The sequence below is a fragment of the Petromyzon marinus genome (genome assembly GCF_048934315.1).
Source record: "Petromyzon marinus isolate PM22_M1 ecotype Great Lakes invasive population chromosome 77 unlocalized genomic scaffold, UKy_Petmar_22M1.pri1.0 chr77_unloc.3, whole genome shotgun sequence".
Lineage (NCBI taxonomy): Eukaryota > Metazoa > Chordata > Hyperoartia > Petromyzontiformes > Petromyzontidae > Petromyzon > Petromyzon marinus.
The window spans coordinates 59,101-77,500 of NW_027422623.1; the positions used below are offsets into that span (position 1 = coordinate 59,101).

The window sequence follows — 18,400 nt, forward strand, 5'->3', positions numbered from 1 at the left end:
CCGCGTCCCTTCAATCAACATTGAGGGACAAGATTCGCTGAGGCGATCACAAACAATAACAAAGCGAAGGCGAACGTTTCACCCCCCGTAAGGAGAAAGCGCGCGAAGAGAGAGAGGTGAAAACAAACAGAAACGATCGCGCGTATATAAAATTGTGTACAATTTGTTTTGTTTAGTTTCTTAAAAAAAATACGATGTCGAAGCGGCGAGGCCTGGGTCCCGTCGGGCCCCCGGGCCTTGCCTGAGTCGCCCTGCCCAGGGCCGAGTCGTCGCTCGCCCCCTACCCATGGGAGCGGGCCGTGCCGGTCGAGTCGGGGGTCGGCAGCTCTTTAACGATTATTATTATCATCACTTTGACAGCAGCAGCAACAGCAGCAGCAACAACAACAGCAGCAGTGACGGCTGTTGTGGTTTTATTTTTAACAGGGTCGATAGTATTGACCGCTTAGGAATCGCAATTGCGAGCGGTATAGGCCGCTGCTGTGGTGGTGGTTTTAATGGTGGCATTTGTGACAGTAGTAGCATCCGCAACAGCCTAAAGTGCTGCGGTGTTAACAGCTGCTACATCAACAACGGCAGTAGCAAGAGCAGCTGTCTCAATAGAAGCATCAGCAGCTGTCTCAGAAGCAGTAGCAAGGGCAGCTGTCTCAATAGCAGCATCAGCAAGAGCAGCTGTCTCAATAGAAGCATCAGCAGCTGTCTCAGAAGCAGTAGCAAGGGCAGCTGTCTCAATAGCAGCATCAGCAACAGCAGCTGTCTCAATAGCAGCAACAGCAGCTGTCTCAATAGCAGCATCGGCAACAGCAGCCGTCTCAGAAGCAGTAGCAAGGGCAGCTGTCTCAATAGAAGCATCAGCAACAGCAGCTGTCTCAACAGCAGCAGCAAGGGCAGCTGTCTCAATAGCAGCATCAGCAACAACAGCTGTCTCAACAGTAGTAAGGGCAGCTGTCTCAATAGAAGCATCAGCAGCTGTCTCAACAGCAGTAGCAAGGGCAGCTGTCTCAATAGCTGCAGTAGCAAGTGCAGCTGTCTCAACAGCAGTAGCAAGGGCAGCTGTCTCAATAGCAGCATCAGCAACAACAGCTGTCTCAACAGCAGTAGCAAGGGCAGCTGTCTCAATAGCTGCAGTAGCAAGTGCAGCTGTCTCAACAGCAGTAGCAAGGGCAGCTGTCTCAATAGCAGCATCAGCAACAACAGCTGTCTCAACAGCAGTAGCAAGGGCAGCTGTCTCAATAGCAGCAACAGCAGCTGTCTCAACAGCAGCAGCTGTCTCAACAGCAGTAGCAAGGGCAGCTGTCTCAATAGCATCAACAACAGCAGCTGTCTCAACAGCAGTAGCAAGGGCAGCTGTCTCAATAGCAGCATCAGCAACAACAGCTGCCTCAGCAGCATCGGCAGCAAAAGCAGCTGCCTCAATAGAATCATCAGCAGCTGTCTCAATAGCAGCATCAGTAGCTGTCTCAATAGCAGCATCAGCAGCTGTCTCAATAGCAGCATCAGCAGCTGTCTCAATAGCAGCATCAGCAACATCAGCATCAGCAGCTGTCTCAATAGAAGCAACAGCAGCAGCTATCCAAACAACAGCATTGTCAACAATAGCAGCAACAAGAAGACAAGGAAATACAGCAGCAGCAGCATAATCAGCACCATCAAGAGCAACATCATCACAAGCAACATCATCACAAGCAACATCATCACAAGCAGCATCATCACAAGCAGCAACATCAGCTTCAGCAGCAGCTTCAACATCAACGGAATCATCACAAGAAGCAGCAGCATCATAATCATCAGCAGCATCATCACAAGAAGCAGCATCATCATCAGCAGCATCATCAACAACATCATCAGCACCATCATCAGCAACATCATCAGCAACATCAACAACATCATCAGCATTATCATCAGCAACATCAACAACATACGCATCATCATCAGCAGCATCACCGGCATCATCAGCACCATCAGCATCATCATCAGCATCATCATCAACAACATCAGCAGCAGCACCATCATCAACAACATCATCATCGGGAGCATTATCAGCAACATCAACAACATAAGCAACATCAACAACATCATCAGCACCATCATCATCAGCATCATCATCGTCGTGTTTCCACCATGGAGTCTGTGGGCGACTTCGAGTTCAGCAAGAGAGACCTCGTGGGACACGGAGCCTTCGCTGTTGTCTTCCGTGGTCGACACAAGCAGGTTAGTCACCCTCACTAGTCACCCTACACCCTACCTAGTCAGGTGACTAGTCAGGTGACTAGTCAGGTGACTAGTCAGGTGACTAGTCAGGTGACTAGTCAGGTGACAAGTCAGGTGACTAGTCAGGTGACAAGTCAGGTGACTAGTCACCTACAAGAGAGACCTCGTGGGACACGGAGCCTTCGCTGTTGTCTTCCGTGGTCGACACAAACAGGTTAGTCACCCTCACTAGTCACCCTACACCCTACCTAGTCAGGTGACTAGTCAGGTGACTAGTCACCTACAAGAGAGACCTCGTGGGACACGGAGCCTTCGCTGTCGTCTTCCGTGGTCGACACAAACAGGTTAGTCACCCTCACTAGTCACCCTGACCACTAGTCACCCTCACTAGTCACCCTACACCCTACCTAGTCACCTACCTAGTCACCTACCTAGTCAGGTGACTAGGTAGGTGACTAGTCACCTGACTAGTCACCTACAAGAGAGACCTCGTGGGACACGGAGCCTTCGCTGTTGTCTTCTGTGGTCGACACAAACAGGTTAGTCACCCTCACTAGTCACCCTGACCACTAGTCACCCTCACTAGTCACCCTACACCCTACCTAGTCACCTACCTAGTCACCTACCTAGTCAGGTGACTAGGTAGGTGACTAGTCACCTGACTAGTCACCTACAAGAGAGACCTCGTGGGACACGGAGCCTTCGCTGTTGTCTTCCGTGGTCGACACAAACAGGTTAGTCACCCTCACTAGTCACCCTCACTAGTCACCCTCACTAGTCACCTGACTAGTCACCTGACTAGTCACCTGACTAGTCACCTACAAGAGAGACCTCGTGGGACACGGAGCCTTCGCTGTTGTCTTCCGTGGTCGACACAAGCAGGTTAGTCACCCTCACTAGTCACCCTACACCCTACCTAGTCAGGTGACTAGTCAGGTGACAAGTCAGGTGACTAGTCAGGTGACAAGTCAGGTGACTAGTCAGGTGACAAGTCAGGTGACTAGTCACCTACAAGAGAGACCTCGTGGGACACGGAGCCTTCGCTGTTGTCTTCCGTGGTCGACACAAGCAGGTTAGTCACCCTCACTAGTCACCCTACACCCTACCTAGTCAGGTGACTAGTCAGGTGACAAGTCAGGTGACTAGTCAGGTGACTAGTCAGGTGACAAGTCAGGTGACTAGTCAGGTGACAAGTCAGGTGACTAGTCACCTACAAGAGAGACCTCGTGGGACACGGAGCCTTCGCTGTTGTCTTCCGTGGTCGACACAAGCAGGTGACTAGTCACCCTCACTAGTCACCCTGATCACTAGTCACCCTCACTAGTCACCCTACACCCTACCTAGTCACCTACCTAGTCACCTACCTAGTCAGGTGACTATTCACCTGACTAGTCACCTGACTAGTCACCTACAAGAGAGACCTCGTGGGACACGGAGCCTTCGCTGTTGTCTTCCTTGGTCGACACAAACAGGTTAGTCACCCTGACCACTAGTCACCCTCACTAGTCACCCTCACTAGTCACCTGCCTAGTCACCTACACCTGCCTAGTCACCTGCCTAGTCACCTACACCTACCTAGTCACCCTCACTAGTCACCTACACCTACCTAGTCACCCTGCCTAGTCACCCTGACTAGTCACCCTGCCTAGTCACCCTGACTAGTCACCCTGACTAGTCACCCTGACTCCTAGTCACACTGACTAGTCACCTGACTAGTCACCCTCACTAGTCACCTGACTAGTCAGATGACTGTGTGCTAGAGGCTACCTGGGGGAGCTTTGTCTGTGTGTACATCATAGGTGGTGCTACTCGCTACTAGCAGCACTTGCCCCTACAGCCCTGCTAGAGGCTACCTGGGGGAGCTCTGTCTGTGTGAGTGAGTATTGATAGCACAGTGAGTGTTATGAGTTTGTATTAATAGTGTGGTGTGGATGTGGTTATGTGTGGGCGCGCGTGTGTGTTTGTGAGTGTGTGTGTGTGAGAGTGTGTGTGAGAGTGTGTGAGTGGGTGAGTGTGTGTGAGTGTGTGTGTGAGTGTGTGTGAGAGTGTGCGAGTGTGTGTTTGTGAGTGTGTGTGTTAGTGTGTGAGAGTGTGTGAGTGAGTGAGTGTGTGTGAGAGTGTGTGAGTGTGTGTGAGAGTGTGTGTGTTAGTAAGTGTTAGTGTGTGAGAGTGTGTGAGTGTGTGTGTGAGAGTGTGTGAGTTTGTGAGTGAGTGTGTGTGTGAGTGTGAGAGTGTGTGTGTGAGAGTGTGAGAGAGAGTGTGTGTGTAAGAGTGTGTGAGAGAGAGAGTGAAAGAGTGTGTGATAGTGTGAGAGTGAGTGAGAGAGTGTGAGTGTGTGTGTGAGAGAGTGTGTGATAGTGTGTGAGTGTGTGTGTGAGAGTGTGTGAGAGTGAGAGTGTGTGAGAGAGTGAGAGAGTGAGAATGTGAGAGTGAGAGAGTGTGTGAGAGTGTGTGAGAGTGTGTGAGAGTGTGTTTGTGAGAGTGTGTGATAGTGTGTGAGAGTGTGTGATAGTGTGTGAGAGTGTGTGAGTGAGAGTGTGTGAGAATGTGTGAGAGAGAATGTGAGAGAGTGTGTGAGTGAGTGTGTGTGAGTGTGTGTGAGTGTGTGAGAGTGTGTGAGAGTGTGTGAGAGTGTGTGAGAGAGAGTGAAAGAGTGTGTGTGATAGTGTGAGAGAGTGTGTGTGTGAGAGTGTGTGTGTGATAGTGTGAGAGTGATAGAGAGTGTGTGAGAGTGTGTGAGAGAGTGTGTGTGTGTGTGAGTGAGAATGTGTGAGTGTGTGATAGTGTGTGAGAGTGTGTGAGAGCGTGTGTGAGAGTGTGTGTGTGTGAGAATGTGTGAGAGAGTGTGTGAGAGAGTGTGAGAGAGTGTGTGTGAGAGTGTGTGAGAGTGTGTGATAGTGTGTGAGAGTGTGTGAGGGTGATAGTGTGTATGTGATAGTGTGTGAGAGTGTGAGAGTGAGAGAGTGTGTGAGAGTGTGTGTGAGAGTGTGTGTGTGTGAGAATGTGTGAGAGAGTGTGTGAGAGAGTGTGAGAGAGTGTGTGTGAGAGTGTGTGAGAGTGTGTGAGAGTGACAGAGTGTGTGAGAGTGTGTGAGAGTGTGTGATAGTGTGTGAGAGTGTGTGAGGGTGATAGTGTGTATGTGATAGTGTGTGAGAGTGTGAGAGTGAGAGAGTGTGTGAGAGTGTGTGTGTGTGAGAATGTGTGAGAGAGTGTGTGAGTGTGTATGTGATAGTGTGTGAGAGTGTGTTTGTGTTATGGTCTGCGCGAGTGTTTACATTTGTGGGGAGGAGTGGTGGCGCAGCGGTTAGCACGCTGCACTTTAAACCCACGCGACCCACGTTCAAGTCCTCTACAATGTTGACGTCATTTGTCTTTGTGTTGTTGGTATGTGGTGTGTTGGTATGTGGTGTGTTGGTATGTGGTGTGTTGGTATGTGTGTGTTGGTATGTGTGTGTGTGGGGGTGTGTTGGTGTGTGGGGGTGTGGGGAGCGGTGGTGCAGCAGTTAACACGCTGCACTTGAGTTCCATTCCCACTCACGGTCACTTCATTATCATCATCGTCACCACCACCACCATCACCTTCTAAGAACTCATCATCGTCACCACCACCGCCTCTGCTGAGAAGTCAAGAGGAGAGAGATATTTTGGGTGTTGCGCCTGGACACGATGTGCCGAGTGATCAGGCCAGATGAGTATCTCTGTGTGTGTGTCTGTCTGTGTGTGTGTATGTGTCTGTGTGTGAGTGTGTGAGTCTCTGTGTGTGTGTGTCTGTGTGTGAGTCTCTGTGTGCGTGTCTGTCTGTGTGTGTGTATGTGTCTGTGTGTGAGTGTGTGAGTCTCTGTGTGTGTGAGTCTCTGTGTGTGTGAGTCTCTGTGTGTGTGAGACTGTGTGAGTCTCTGTGTGAGACTGTGTGAGTCTCTGTGTGTGTGTGCGAGTCTCTGTGTGTGTATGTGTGCGAGTCTCTGTGTGTGTGTGTGTTTGTGTATGTGTGTGTGAGTCTCTGTGTCTGTGTGTGTGAGTCTCTGTGTGTGTGAGTCTGTGTCTGTGTGTGTGCGAGTCTCTGTGTGTGTGTGTGTGAGTCTGTGTGTGAGTCTGTGTGCGGGGAGCGATAGTGTAGCGGTTAGCGCTACGCTGCGCTATGAACCTGGCGCCCCGGGTTCGATTCCCGCTCACAGCCAACACCAGTGACGATTTTCTGAACCGGTCCCGGGCCTCCCCTAGGTCGACTCAGTCTCAAATGAGTACCTGGTGCGGTGTGTAAACATTGCCACTAGGGAGACAAAGGCGGTCGGGCGTGGTGCTGGCCACCCACCCCCTCGTGTACCGTTACCGGCCTTCATAGGTCCTTGCTAACAGCACTTGCCCCTACAGTCTGTTAAGGCTATACGGGGGATCTTTGTGTGTGTGTGTGAGTCTCTGTGAGTGTGTGTGTGAGTCTCTGTGAGTGTGTGTGAGTCTCTGTGAGTGTGTGTGTGAGTCTGTGTGTGTGTGTGTGAGTCTCTCTGTGTGAGTCTCTGTGAGTGTGTGAGTGTGAGTCTCTGCTTTATTGACCTGGTCAAGGCCTATGATACCATCAGTAGGCCTGGGCTCTGGGTTGTTCTTCGTGCTTTTGGAGTCCCTGACCCCTCTGCTCACGATCATTAAGGACCTTCATGATGGTGAGCGGGCCCGGGTAAAACTACGTGGCCGGGAGTCAGAGCCATTCCCTGTACACCTTGGGGTGCGACAGGGATGTCCTCTGGCTCCCACATTATTTAACATCTATTTTGACCACGTAGTTCGTGAAGCCTTCAATAGCTGTACCGGGGGAATCTCCATATGGTACAGATATAATGGGAGGCTGATCGATGCCCGGGTTTGGTAATAGCTGCTCATTCAGAGGAGGAGTTGGAGACGCTGCTGCTGAGACTGGAGCGTGCCACTAAGAGGTGGGGCCTTACCATCAGCCCCACCAAAACTAAGCACCTGCCTGGGTATTTTGTACCATCGGACACTCCACCCCCACAACTCCCAATCGGTGATGGGGCAGTTGTGGAGACAGTGGGGAGTTTCCCATACCTGGGCAGTGTGCTCATGACCGGCTCCAGTTTAACAGCAGAGGTCTCGCTCCGAATTAGTCGAGCGGCAATATCTTTTCATCGGTTGCGTAACGCTGTGTGGAAGCTACCTGGTCTGTCGCTCCGCACTACGCTTCAGGTCTTCTCGGCCACGGTCATTCCCTCCCTTCTCTACGCTTGCGAAACGTGGACCCCCCTAATGGAACATCTTCGCCGGTTAGAAACATTTAGGCTAGCCTGCCTACGATCCATCCTGGGTTTAACCAGGCTGGATTGTGTGAGGAGCTCACAGATCCTTGAAAGATCTGGGCAAGGTCCCATCGGTGAGCTCCTCCGGCAGGCAAGGCTGCGTTGGCTGGGTCATGTAGCCCGCATGCCCAGCCACCGCATGCCGAAACAGCTTTTGTTCGGTCGGATCGAGGGGGCTAAACGGGCGCGGCACGGGCTAGAGAAGAAATGGAGTGACGTGGTACAAGAGGACGTGTTGCTGAGTGGACTTGCCGATGACTGGTACCAGCGGTGTAAAGATAGGCCTCTGTGGAGGAGGCTCGTGAAGGACGGTACTGGGCAGTTGGAGGCAGTTGCCCTCCAACAACAACGGAGGGCGGAGGAGCGACGCTCAGAACAACGAGCGGAGCGCCGGGTGGCTAAAGCACAGCAGGTTGGCACAGTAGGGGGCACAGGTGGTGCATCAGCCAGTCATCTCAGTCAGTCGACCCGTGGCACCTGGGTCTGCCCCGTGACCTCCTGCCAGCGGGCGTTCGACACTTCACGTGGCCTCAGGGTGCACATAGCCTGGCACAAGCGTCGTGGTGACGTCACGGCCACTTAGTGGCGAATGGCTGTTGTTGTTGACTCTGTGTGTGAGTCTCTGTGTGTGTGTGTGAGTCTCTGTGTGTCTGTGTGTGTGTATCTGCATGAGTGTGTGTCTGTGTATGTTTGTGTATCTGAGTATCTGTGTGTGTATCTGTGTGTGTATCTGTATCTGAGTGTGTGTGTCTGTGTGTTTGTGTTTCTGCGTGTGTATCTGTGTGTGTATCATAGTGTGTGTGTATCTGAGTGTGTGTGTATCTGGGGAGCGGTAGTGTAGCGGTTAGCGCACTGCGCTATGAACCTGGCGACCCGGGTTCGATTCCCGCTCACGGCCAACACCAGTGACGATTATCTGAACCGGTCCCGGGCCTCCCCTAGGTCGACTCAGCCTCAAACGAGTACCTGGTGCGGTGTGTAAATATCGCCACTAGGGAGACAAAGGCGGTCGGGCGTGGTGCTGGCCACCCACCCCCTCGTGTACCGTTCTGGCCTTCATAGGTGCTCGCTAACAGCACTTGCCCCTACAGTCTGTTAAGGCTATACGGGGGATCTTTGTCTTTTGTGCATCTGAATGTGTGTGTACAGTGAGGGAAAACAGTATTTGATCCCCTGCTGATTTTGTACATTTGCCCACTGACAAAGAAAGGATCAGTCTATAATTTTAATGGTAGGTTTATTTGAACAGTGAGAGACAGAATAACAACAAAAAAATCTAGAAAAACGCATGTCAAAAATGTTATAAATTGATTTGCATTTTAATGAGGGAAATAAGTATTTGACCCCTCTGCAAACATGACTTAGTACTTGGTGGCAAAACCCTTGTTGGCAATCACAGAGGTCAGACGTTTCTTGTAGTTGGCCACCAGGTTTGCACACATCTCAGGAGGGATTTTGTCCCACTCCTCTTTGCAGATCTTCTCCAAGTCATTAAGGTTTCGAGGCTGACGTTTGGCAACTCGAACCTTTAGCTCCTTCCACAGATTTTCTATGGGATTAAGGTCTGGAGACTGGCTAGGCCACTCCAGGACCTTAATGTGCTTCTTCTTGAGCCACTCCTTTGTTGCCTTGGCCGTGTGTTTTGGGTCATTGTCATGCTTGAATACCCATCCACGACCCATTTTCAATGCCCTGGCTGAGGGAAGGAGGTTCTCACCCAAGATTTGACGGTACATGGCCCTGTCCATCGTCCCTTTGATGTGGTGAAGTTGTCCTGTCCCCTTAGCAGAAAAACACCCCCAAAGCATAATGTTTCCACCTCCATGTTTGACAGTGGGGATGGTGTTCTTGGGGTCATAGGCAGCATTCCTCCTCCTCCAAACACGGCGAGTTGAGTTGATGCCAAAGAGCTCCATTTTCGTCTCATCTGACCACAAAACTTTCACCCACTTGTCCTCTGAATCATTCAGATGTTCATTGGCAAACTTCAGACGGGCATGTATATGTGCTTTCTTGAGCAGGGGGACCTTGCGGGCGCTGCAGGATTTCAGTCCTTCACGGCGTAGTGTGTTACCAATTGTTTTCTTGGTGACTTTGGTCCCAGCTGCCTTGAGATCATTGACAAGATCCTCCCGTGTAGTTCTGGGCTGATTCCTCACCGTTCTCATGATCATTGCAACTCCACGAGGTGAGATCTTGCATGGAGCCCCAGGCCGAGGGAGATTGACAGTTCTTTTGTGTTTCTTCCATTTGCGAATAATCGCACCAACTGTTGTCACCTTCTCACCAAGCTGCTTGGCAATGGTCTTGTAGCCCATTCCAGCCTTGTGTAGGTCTACAATCTTGTCCCTGACATCCTTGGAGAGCTCTTTGGTCTTGGCCATGGTGGAGAGTTTGGAATCTGATTGATTGATTGCTTCTGTGGACAGGTGTCTTTTATACAGGTAACAAGCTGAGATTAGGAGCACTCCCTTTAAGAGTGTGCTCCTAATCTCAGCTCGTTGCCTGTATAAAAGACACCTGGGAGCCAGAAATCTTTCTGATTGAGAGGGGGTCAAATACTTATTTCCCTCATTAAAATGCAAATCAATTTATAACATTTTTGACATGCGTTTTTCTGGATTTTGTTGTTGTAATTCTGTCCCTCACTGTTCAAATAAACCTACCATTAAAATTATAGACTGATCATTTCCTTGTCAGTGGGCAAACGTACAAAATCAGCAGGGGATCAAATGCTTTTTTCCCTCACTGTATGTGTGTGCGTATCTGTGTGTGTGGCCTGGCACAAGCGTCGTGGTGACGTCACCGCCACTTAGTGGCGGAATGGCGGTTGTTGTGTGTATCTCAGTGTATGTGCATCTGAGTGTGTGTGTATCTGTGTGTGTGTATCAATGTGTATGTTTCTATGTGTGTGTATCTATGTGTGAGACGCTGCTGCTGAGACTGGAGCGTGCCACTAAGAGATGGGGCCTTACCATCAGCCCCACCAAAACTAAGCACCTGCCTGGGTATTTTGTACCATCGGACACTCCACCCCCACAACTCCCAATCGGTGATGGGGCAGTTGTGGAGAGAGTGGAGAGTTTCCCATACCTGGGCAGTGTGCTCATGACCGGCTCCTGTTTAACAGCAGAGGTCTCACTCCGAATCAGTCGAGCGGCAATATCTTTTCATCGGTTGCGTAACGCTGTGTGGAAGCTACCTGGTCTGTCGCTCCGCACTAAGCTTCAGGTCTTCTCGGCCATGGTCATTTCCTCCTCTACGCTTGCAAAACGTGGACCCCCCTAATGGAACATCTTCGCCGGTTAGAAACATTTAGGCTGGCCTGCCTACGATCCATCCTGGGTTTAACCAGACTGGATTGTGTGAGGAGCTCACAAATCCTTGAAAGATCTGGGCAAGGTCCCATCGGTGAGCTCCTCCGACGGGCAAGGCTGCGATGGCTGGGTCATGTAGCCCGCATGCCCAGCCACCGCATGCCGAAACAGCTTTTGTTCGGCCGGATTGAGGGGGCAAAGCGGGCGCGGCACGGGCTAGAGAAGAGATGGAGTGATGTGGTACAGGAGGACGTGGAGCTGAGTGGACTTGCCGATGACTGGTACCAGCGGTGTCAAGATCGGCCTCTGTGGAGGAGGCTCATGAAGGATGCTACTGGGCAGTTGGAGGCAGTCGCCCTCCAACAACAACGGAGGGCGGAGGAGCGACGCTCACAACAACGAGCGGAGCGCCGGGTGGCTAAAGCACAGCAGGTTGGCACAGTAGGGGGCACAGGTGGTGCATCAGCCAGTCATCTCAGTCAGTCGACCCGTGGCACCTGGGTCTGCCCAGTGACCTCCTGCCAGCGGGCGTTCGACACTTCACGTGGCCTCACGGTGCACATAGCCTGGCACAAGCGTCGTGGTGACGTCACCGCCACTTAGTGGCGAATGGCGGTTGTTGTGTGTATCTGTGTGTGTGTGTGTATCTGTGTGTGTGTCTGAGTGTGTGTGTGTATCTGTGTGTGTATCTGTGTGTGTGTGTGTCTGTGTGTATCTGTGTGTGTATCTGTGTGTGTGTATCTGTGTGTGTGTCTGTGTGTGTGTGTGTATCTGTGTGTGTGTATCTGTGTCTATCTGTGTGTGTATCTGTGTGTGTGTGTCTGTGTGTGCGCGTCTCAGCACTTGCCCCGGCAGTTGTGTTGACTGCTTCCCCTGCGGTGTGTTTGTCCTTGCAGGACCACACAAAGGAGGTGGCCATCAAGTGCATCAGCAAGAAGAATCTCGCCAAGTCCCAGACCCTCCTTGGCAAGGAGATCCGGATTCTGAAGGTCAGTCACTCACTCCACCAGCAGGAGCAGCAGTGTCATCATCATCGTCATCATCTGCAGTGTCAGTGTCATCATCATCATCAGCAGCGTCATCATCATCATCATCAGCAGCAGTGTCATCATCATCATCATCAGCAGTGTCATCAGCAGCAGCAGTGTCATCATCATCATCAGCAGCAGTGTCATCGTCATCAGCAGCAGTGTCATCATCATCATCATCAGTAGTGTCATCATCATCAGTATCATCATCAGTGTCATCATCATCAGTGTCATCATCATGATCATCAGCGTCATGAGCTGCAGTGTCGTCATCATTACTGCTGTGCCACTACTCCCCACAGACACTCACACACACTCACACACACACGTACACACACACACGTACACACACACACTCACACGTACACACGTACACACACACGTACACACTCACACGTACACACGTACACACACACACTCACACGTACACACACACTCACACGTACGCACACACTCACACGTACACACATACACGTACACACACACTCACACGTACACACGTACACACACACACTCACACGTACACACGTACACACACACACTCACACGTACACACACAAACTCACACGTACACACACAAACTCACACGTACACACACACACACGCTACACACACACACACGTACACACACACACACGTACACACACACTCACACGTACACACACACTCACACGTACACACGTACACACACACGTACACACACACGTACACACTCACACGTACACACGTACACACACACACGTACACACACACTCACACGTACGCACACACTCACACGTACACACGTACGCACACACTCACACGTACACACGTACACACACACACTCACACGTACACACACAAACTCACACGTACACACACACGTACACACACACTCACACGTACACACACACACACACGTACACACACACTCACACGTACACACATACACACACACTCACACGTACACACACACACACGTACACACACACTCACACACGTACACACAAAGACAAAGATCCCCCGTATAGCCTTAACAGACTGTAGGGGCAAGTGCTGTTAGCGAGCACACACACACGTATACACACGTATACACACACGTGCACTCTCACACACTCAGACATGTACACACACACAGTCCGTGCACAGGTACACACGTACACACACACGTACACACACGTAAACACACAGACATACACACGTACACACACACGTACACTCTCACACACTCAGACATGTACACACACACAGTCCGTGCACACGTACACACACACGTACACACACACGTACACACACACGTACACACACACAGTCCGTGCACACGTACACACACACGTACACACACGTACACACACACACGTACACACACACGTACACACACACAGTCCGTGCACACACACACACACGTACACACACACGTACACACGTACACACACACGTACACACACACGTACACACACACACGTACACACACACGTACACACACACACGTACACACACACGTACACACACACATACACACACACATACACACACAGTCCGTGCACACGTACACACACACACACACGTACACACACACACACGTACACACACACACGTACATACACACGTACACACACGTACACACACACACACACGTACACACACACACGTACACACACACACACACGCTGGAAGAATCCTATGAGCTAGGAAGCTCTTCAACACACGTTGTGCTGCAGCTTCACGACGCTTCACGACGCTTCACGACGCTCCACGACGCTTCACGACGCTCCACGACGCTTCACGACGCTCCACGACGCTCCACGACGCTTCACGACGCTCCACGACGCTTCACGACGCTCCACGACGCTCCACGACGCTTCACGACGATTCACGACGCTCCACGACGCTTCACGACGCTTCACGACGCTTCACGACGCTCCACGACGCTTCACGACGCTTCACGACGCTCCACGACGCTCCACGACGCTTCACAGTGCTTCACGACGCTTCACGACGCTCCACACTTCACGACGCTTCACGACGCTTCACGACGCTCCACGACGCTTCACGACGCTCCACGACGCTTCACGGCGCTCCACGACGCTCCACGACGCTCCACGACGCTCCACGACGCTCCACGACGCTTCACGACGCTCCACGACGCTCCACGACGCTCCACGACGCTCCACGACGCTCCACGACGCTCCACGACGCTTCACGACGCTCCACGACGCTTCACAGTGCTTCACGACGCTTCACGACGCTCCACACTTCACGACGCTTGACGACGCTCCACGACGCTTCACGACGCTTCACGACGTTCCACGACGCTCCACGACGCTCCACGACGCTCCACGACGCTCCACGACTCTTCACGACGCTCCACGACGCTCCACCACGACGCTTCACGACGCTTCACGACGCTTCACGACGCTTCACGACGTTCCACGACGCTCCACGACGCTTCACGGCGCTCCACGACGCTCCACGACGCTCCACGACGCTTCACGACGCTTCACGGCGCTTCACGACGCTTCACGACGCTTCACGACGCTTCACAGTGCTTCACGACGCTTCACGACGCTTCACGACGCTCCACACTTCACGACGCTTCACGACGCTTCACGACGCTCCACGACGCTTCACGACGCTCCACGACGCTTCACGACGCTTCACGGCGCTCCACGACGCTTCACGACGCTTCACGACGCTTCACACTGCACGACGCTTCACGACGCTTCACGACGCTTCACGACGCTCCACGACGCTTCACGACGCTCCACGACGCTTCACGACGCTCCACGACGCTCCACGACGCTTCACGACGCTCCACGACGCTTCACGACGCTCCACGACGCTTCACGACGCTCCACGACGCTCCACGACGCTCCACGACGCTTCACGACGCTTCACGACGCTCCACGACGCTTCACGACGCTTCACGACGCTTCACGACGCTCCACGACGCTTCACGACGCTTCACGACGCTCCACGACGCTCCACGACGCTTCATGGCGCTTCACGACGCTTCACGGCGCTCCACGACGCTCCACGACGCTCCACGACGCTTCACGACGCTTCACGGCGCTTCACGACGCTTCACGACGCTTCACAGTGCTTCACGACGCTTCACGACGCTTCACGACGCTCCACACTTCACGACGCTTCACGACGCTTCACGACGCTCCACGACGCTTCACGACGCTTCACGACGCTCCACGACGCTTCACGACGCTTCACGGCGCTCCACGACGCTTCACGACGCTTCACGACGCTTCACACTGCACGACGCTTCACGACGCTTCACGACGCTTCACGACGCTTCACGACGCTTCCCGACGCTCCACGACGCTTCACGACGCTCCACGACGCTTCACGACGCTCCACGACTCTTCACGACGCTCCACGACGCTCCACCACGACGCTTCACGACGCTTCACGACGCTTCACGACGCTTGACGACGCTCCACGACGCTTCACGACGCTTCACGACGCTCCACGACGCTTCACGACGCTTCACGACGCTCCACAGTGCTTCACGACGCTTCACGACGCTCCACGACGCTCCACGACGCTTCACGACGCTTCACGACGCTTCACGACGCTCCACGACGCTTCACGACGCTTCACGATGCTTCACGACGTTTCACGACGTTTCACGACGCTTCACGACGCTTCACGACGCTCCACGACGCTTCACGACGCGCCACGACGCTTCACGACGCTTCACAATGCTTCACGACGCTTCACGACACTCCACGACGCTTCACAGTGCTTCACGACGCTTCTCAATGCTTCACGACGCTCCACACTTCATGACGCTTCACGACGCTTCACACTGCACGACGCTTCACGACGCTCCACGACGCTTCACGACGCTCCACGACGCTTCACGACGCTTCACGACGCTTCACGACGCTTCACGACGCTTCACGACGCTTCACGACGCTCCGCGTGTCTCTTGACCCCCTCCGACCCCCTTAGGAGCTGCAGCACGAAAACATCGTGGCCCTTTATGACTGTCAGGTGAGGGTGAGCGTGGGGTGAGTGTGGGGTGGGGTGAGCGTGGGGTGAGCGTGGGGTGAGCGTGGGGTGAGCGTGGGGTGAGCGTGGGGTGAGCGTGGGGTGAGGGTGAGCGTGGGGTGAGCGTGGGGTGAGCGTGGGGTGAGCGTGGGGTGAGCGTGGGGTGAGGGTGAGCGTGGGGTGAGCGTGGGGTGAGCGTGGGGTGAGCGTGGGGTGAGCGTGGGGTGAGCGTGGGGTGAGCGTGGGGTGAGCGTGGGGTGAGGGTGAGCGTGGGGTGAGCGTGGGGTGAGTGTGGGGTGAGGGTGAGCGTGGGGTGAGCGTGGGGTGAGCGTGGGGTGAGCGTGGCCCTGTACGACTGTTGATGATGTTGCTGCTGATGATGATGGTGTTGCTGATGATGGTGTTGAGGATAACAGTGAGGAATGTTGCTGCTGTTGAAGTTGCTGGTGACGCAGAGGTTGTGACCTCTTGTTCCTGATTTCTTGGAAAGCACCCCCCACTCTCCCCCACTCCCCCCCACTCTCCCCCCACTCCCCCACCCCTCCCCCCACTTCCCCCACCCCCACTCACTCCCCCACCCTTTCCCCCCACTTGTAAGAGACAGGGTCAATGGCACTGAGGTTTACTCAGCACAAACTTCCCCTGGCACGGCCACTGTGAACCCCCTGAGAGACACCCAGACCCAGGGCTAGAACCCAGACTCTCAGTGTCTCTGACACGGCCACTGTGAACCCCCTGAGAGAGAGAGACACCCAGACCCAGGGCTAGAACCCAGACTCTCAGTGTCTCTGACACGGCCACTGTGAACCCCCTGAGAGAGAGAGACACCCAGACCCAGGGCTTGAACCCAGACTCTCAGTGTCTCTGACACAGCCACTATGAACCCCCTGAGAGAGACACCCAGACCCAGGGCTAGAACCCAGACTCTCAGTGTCTCTGACACGGCCACTGTGAATCCCCTGAGAGAGAGACACCCAGACCCAGGGCTAGAACCCAGACTCTCAGTGTCTCTGACACGGCCACTGTGAACCCCCTGAGAGAGACACCCAGACCCAGGGCTAGAACCCAGACTCTCAGTGTCTCTGACACGGCCACTGTGAACCCCCTGAGAGAGAGAGACACCCAGACCCAGGGCTAGAACCCAGACTCTCAGTGTCTCTGACACGGCCATCGTGAACCCCCTGAGAGAGACACTCAGACCCAGGGCTAGAACCCAGACTCTCAGTGTCTCTGACAAGGCCACTGTGAACCCCCTGAGAGAGACACCCAGACCCAGGGCTTGAACCCAGACTCTCAGTGTCTCTGACACGGCCACCGTGAACCCCCCTGGCATTTGAATGGGCAGCTGTGAGGGCAGCTGCAAGGGCAGCCGAGGGCAGCTGATGGCCGTGCAGTGAGCAACATCTGCACGGGTCACCGCCCCTGCCGTGACCCCAACACGCCTGGGACACACCACGTGGTGTTTACTGCACCACAGGTGCCTGGGGTGGGAGGGTTGGGGGGTGAGTTTGTGTGGGTGTGTGTGACTGAGTGTGTGTCATTGTGTGTGTGAGTGTGTGTGTGTGAGTGTGTGTGTGAGTGTGTGTGTGAGTGTGTGTGAGTGTGTGTGAGTGTGTGTGAGTGTGTGTGAATGAGTGTGTGTGAGTGTTTGAGTGTGTGAGTGTGTGTTAGTGTTTGAGTTTGTGAGTGAGTGAGTATGTGTTAGTGTGTGTTAGTGTTTGAGTTTGTGAGTGTGTGAGTGTGTGTGTTGGTGTTTGAGTGTGCGTGTGTGAGTGAGTTAGTGTGTGAGTAAGAGTGTGTGTGTGTGGGTGAGTGTGTGAGAGTGTGTGTGAGTGAATTTGTGTGTGTGTGAATGTGTGTGAGTGAGTGTGTGAGTGTGTGTGAGAGTGTGAGTGAGTATGTGTGTGTGTTTGAGTGTATGTGAGTGAGTGTGTGAGTGTGACTGAGTGTGGGTGTGAGTGACCGAGTGTGTGTGTGTGTGAGTGAGTGTGTGAGTGAGTGTGTGAGTGAGTGTATGAGTGAGTTAGTGTGTGTGAGTCTGAGTGTGTGTGTGTGTCAGTGTGTGTATGAGTGAGTGAGTGTGAGTCTATGCGTGCGTCTAAGTGAGTGAGTGTGTGTGAGTGTGTGAGTGAGTGTGAGTGAGTGTGTGAGTGTATAAGTGAGTGTGAGTCTATGAGTGAGTCTAAGTGATTGAGTGTGAGCGAGTGTGAGTGTGTGTGTGAGTATGTGAGTGTGTGTGAGTGTGTGTGTGAGTGAGTGTATGAGTGAGTCTGAGTGAGTGAGTGTAAGTCTATGAGTGAGTCTAAGTGAGTGAGTGTGAGCAAGTGTGTGTGTGAGTGTGTGTGTGAGAGAGTGAGTGTGTGAGTGTGAGTCAGTGAGTGAGTGAGTGTGTCTGTGTGTGTGTGTATCTGTGCGTGTGTATCTGTGTGTGTGTGTCTGTGTGTGTGTGTCTCTGTGTGTGTGTCTGTGTGTGTATGTCTGTCTGTCTGTGTGTCTGTGTGTGTGTCTGTGAGTGTGTCTGTGTGTGTGTCTGTGTGTGTGTGTCTGTGTG

General features: G+C 53.2%; 1 protein-coding gene across 1 annotated transcript in view; it reads left to right on the top strand.

Annotated features, from left to right (window-relative positions):
• The first annotated feature begins 1,980 nt into the window (after positions 1–1,980).
• Positions 1,981–18,400, top strand: part of LOC116937355 (serine/threonine-protein kinase ULK1-like) — a 20,368-nt gene continuing 3,948 nt past the window's right edge. Inside the window, exons 1-3 of the mRNA XM_076058617.1 lie at positions 1,981–2,211; positions 11,731–11,823; positions 15,811–15,852. Coding sequence (XP_075914732.1) covers positions 2,122–2,211; positions 11,731–11,823; positions 15,811–15,852 — 225 coding nt within the window. The 5' untranslated portion in view covers positions 1,981–2,121. The remainder of the gene's footprint in view (positions 2,212–11,730; positions 11,824–15,810; positions 15,853–18,400) is intronic.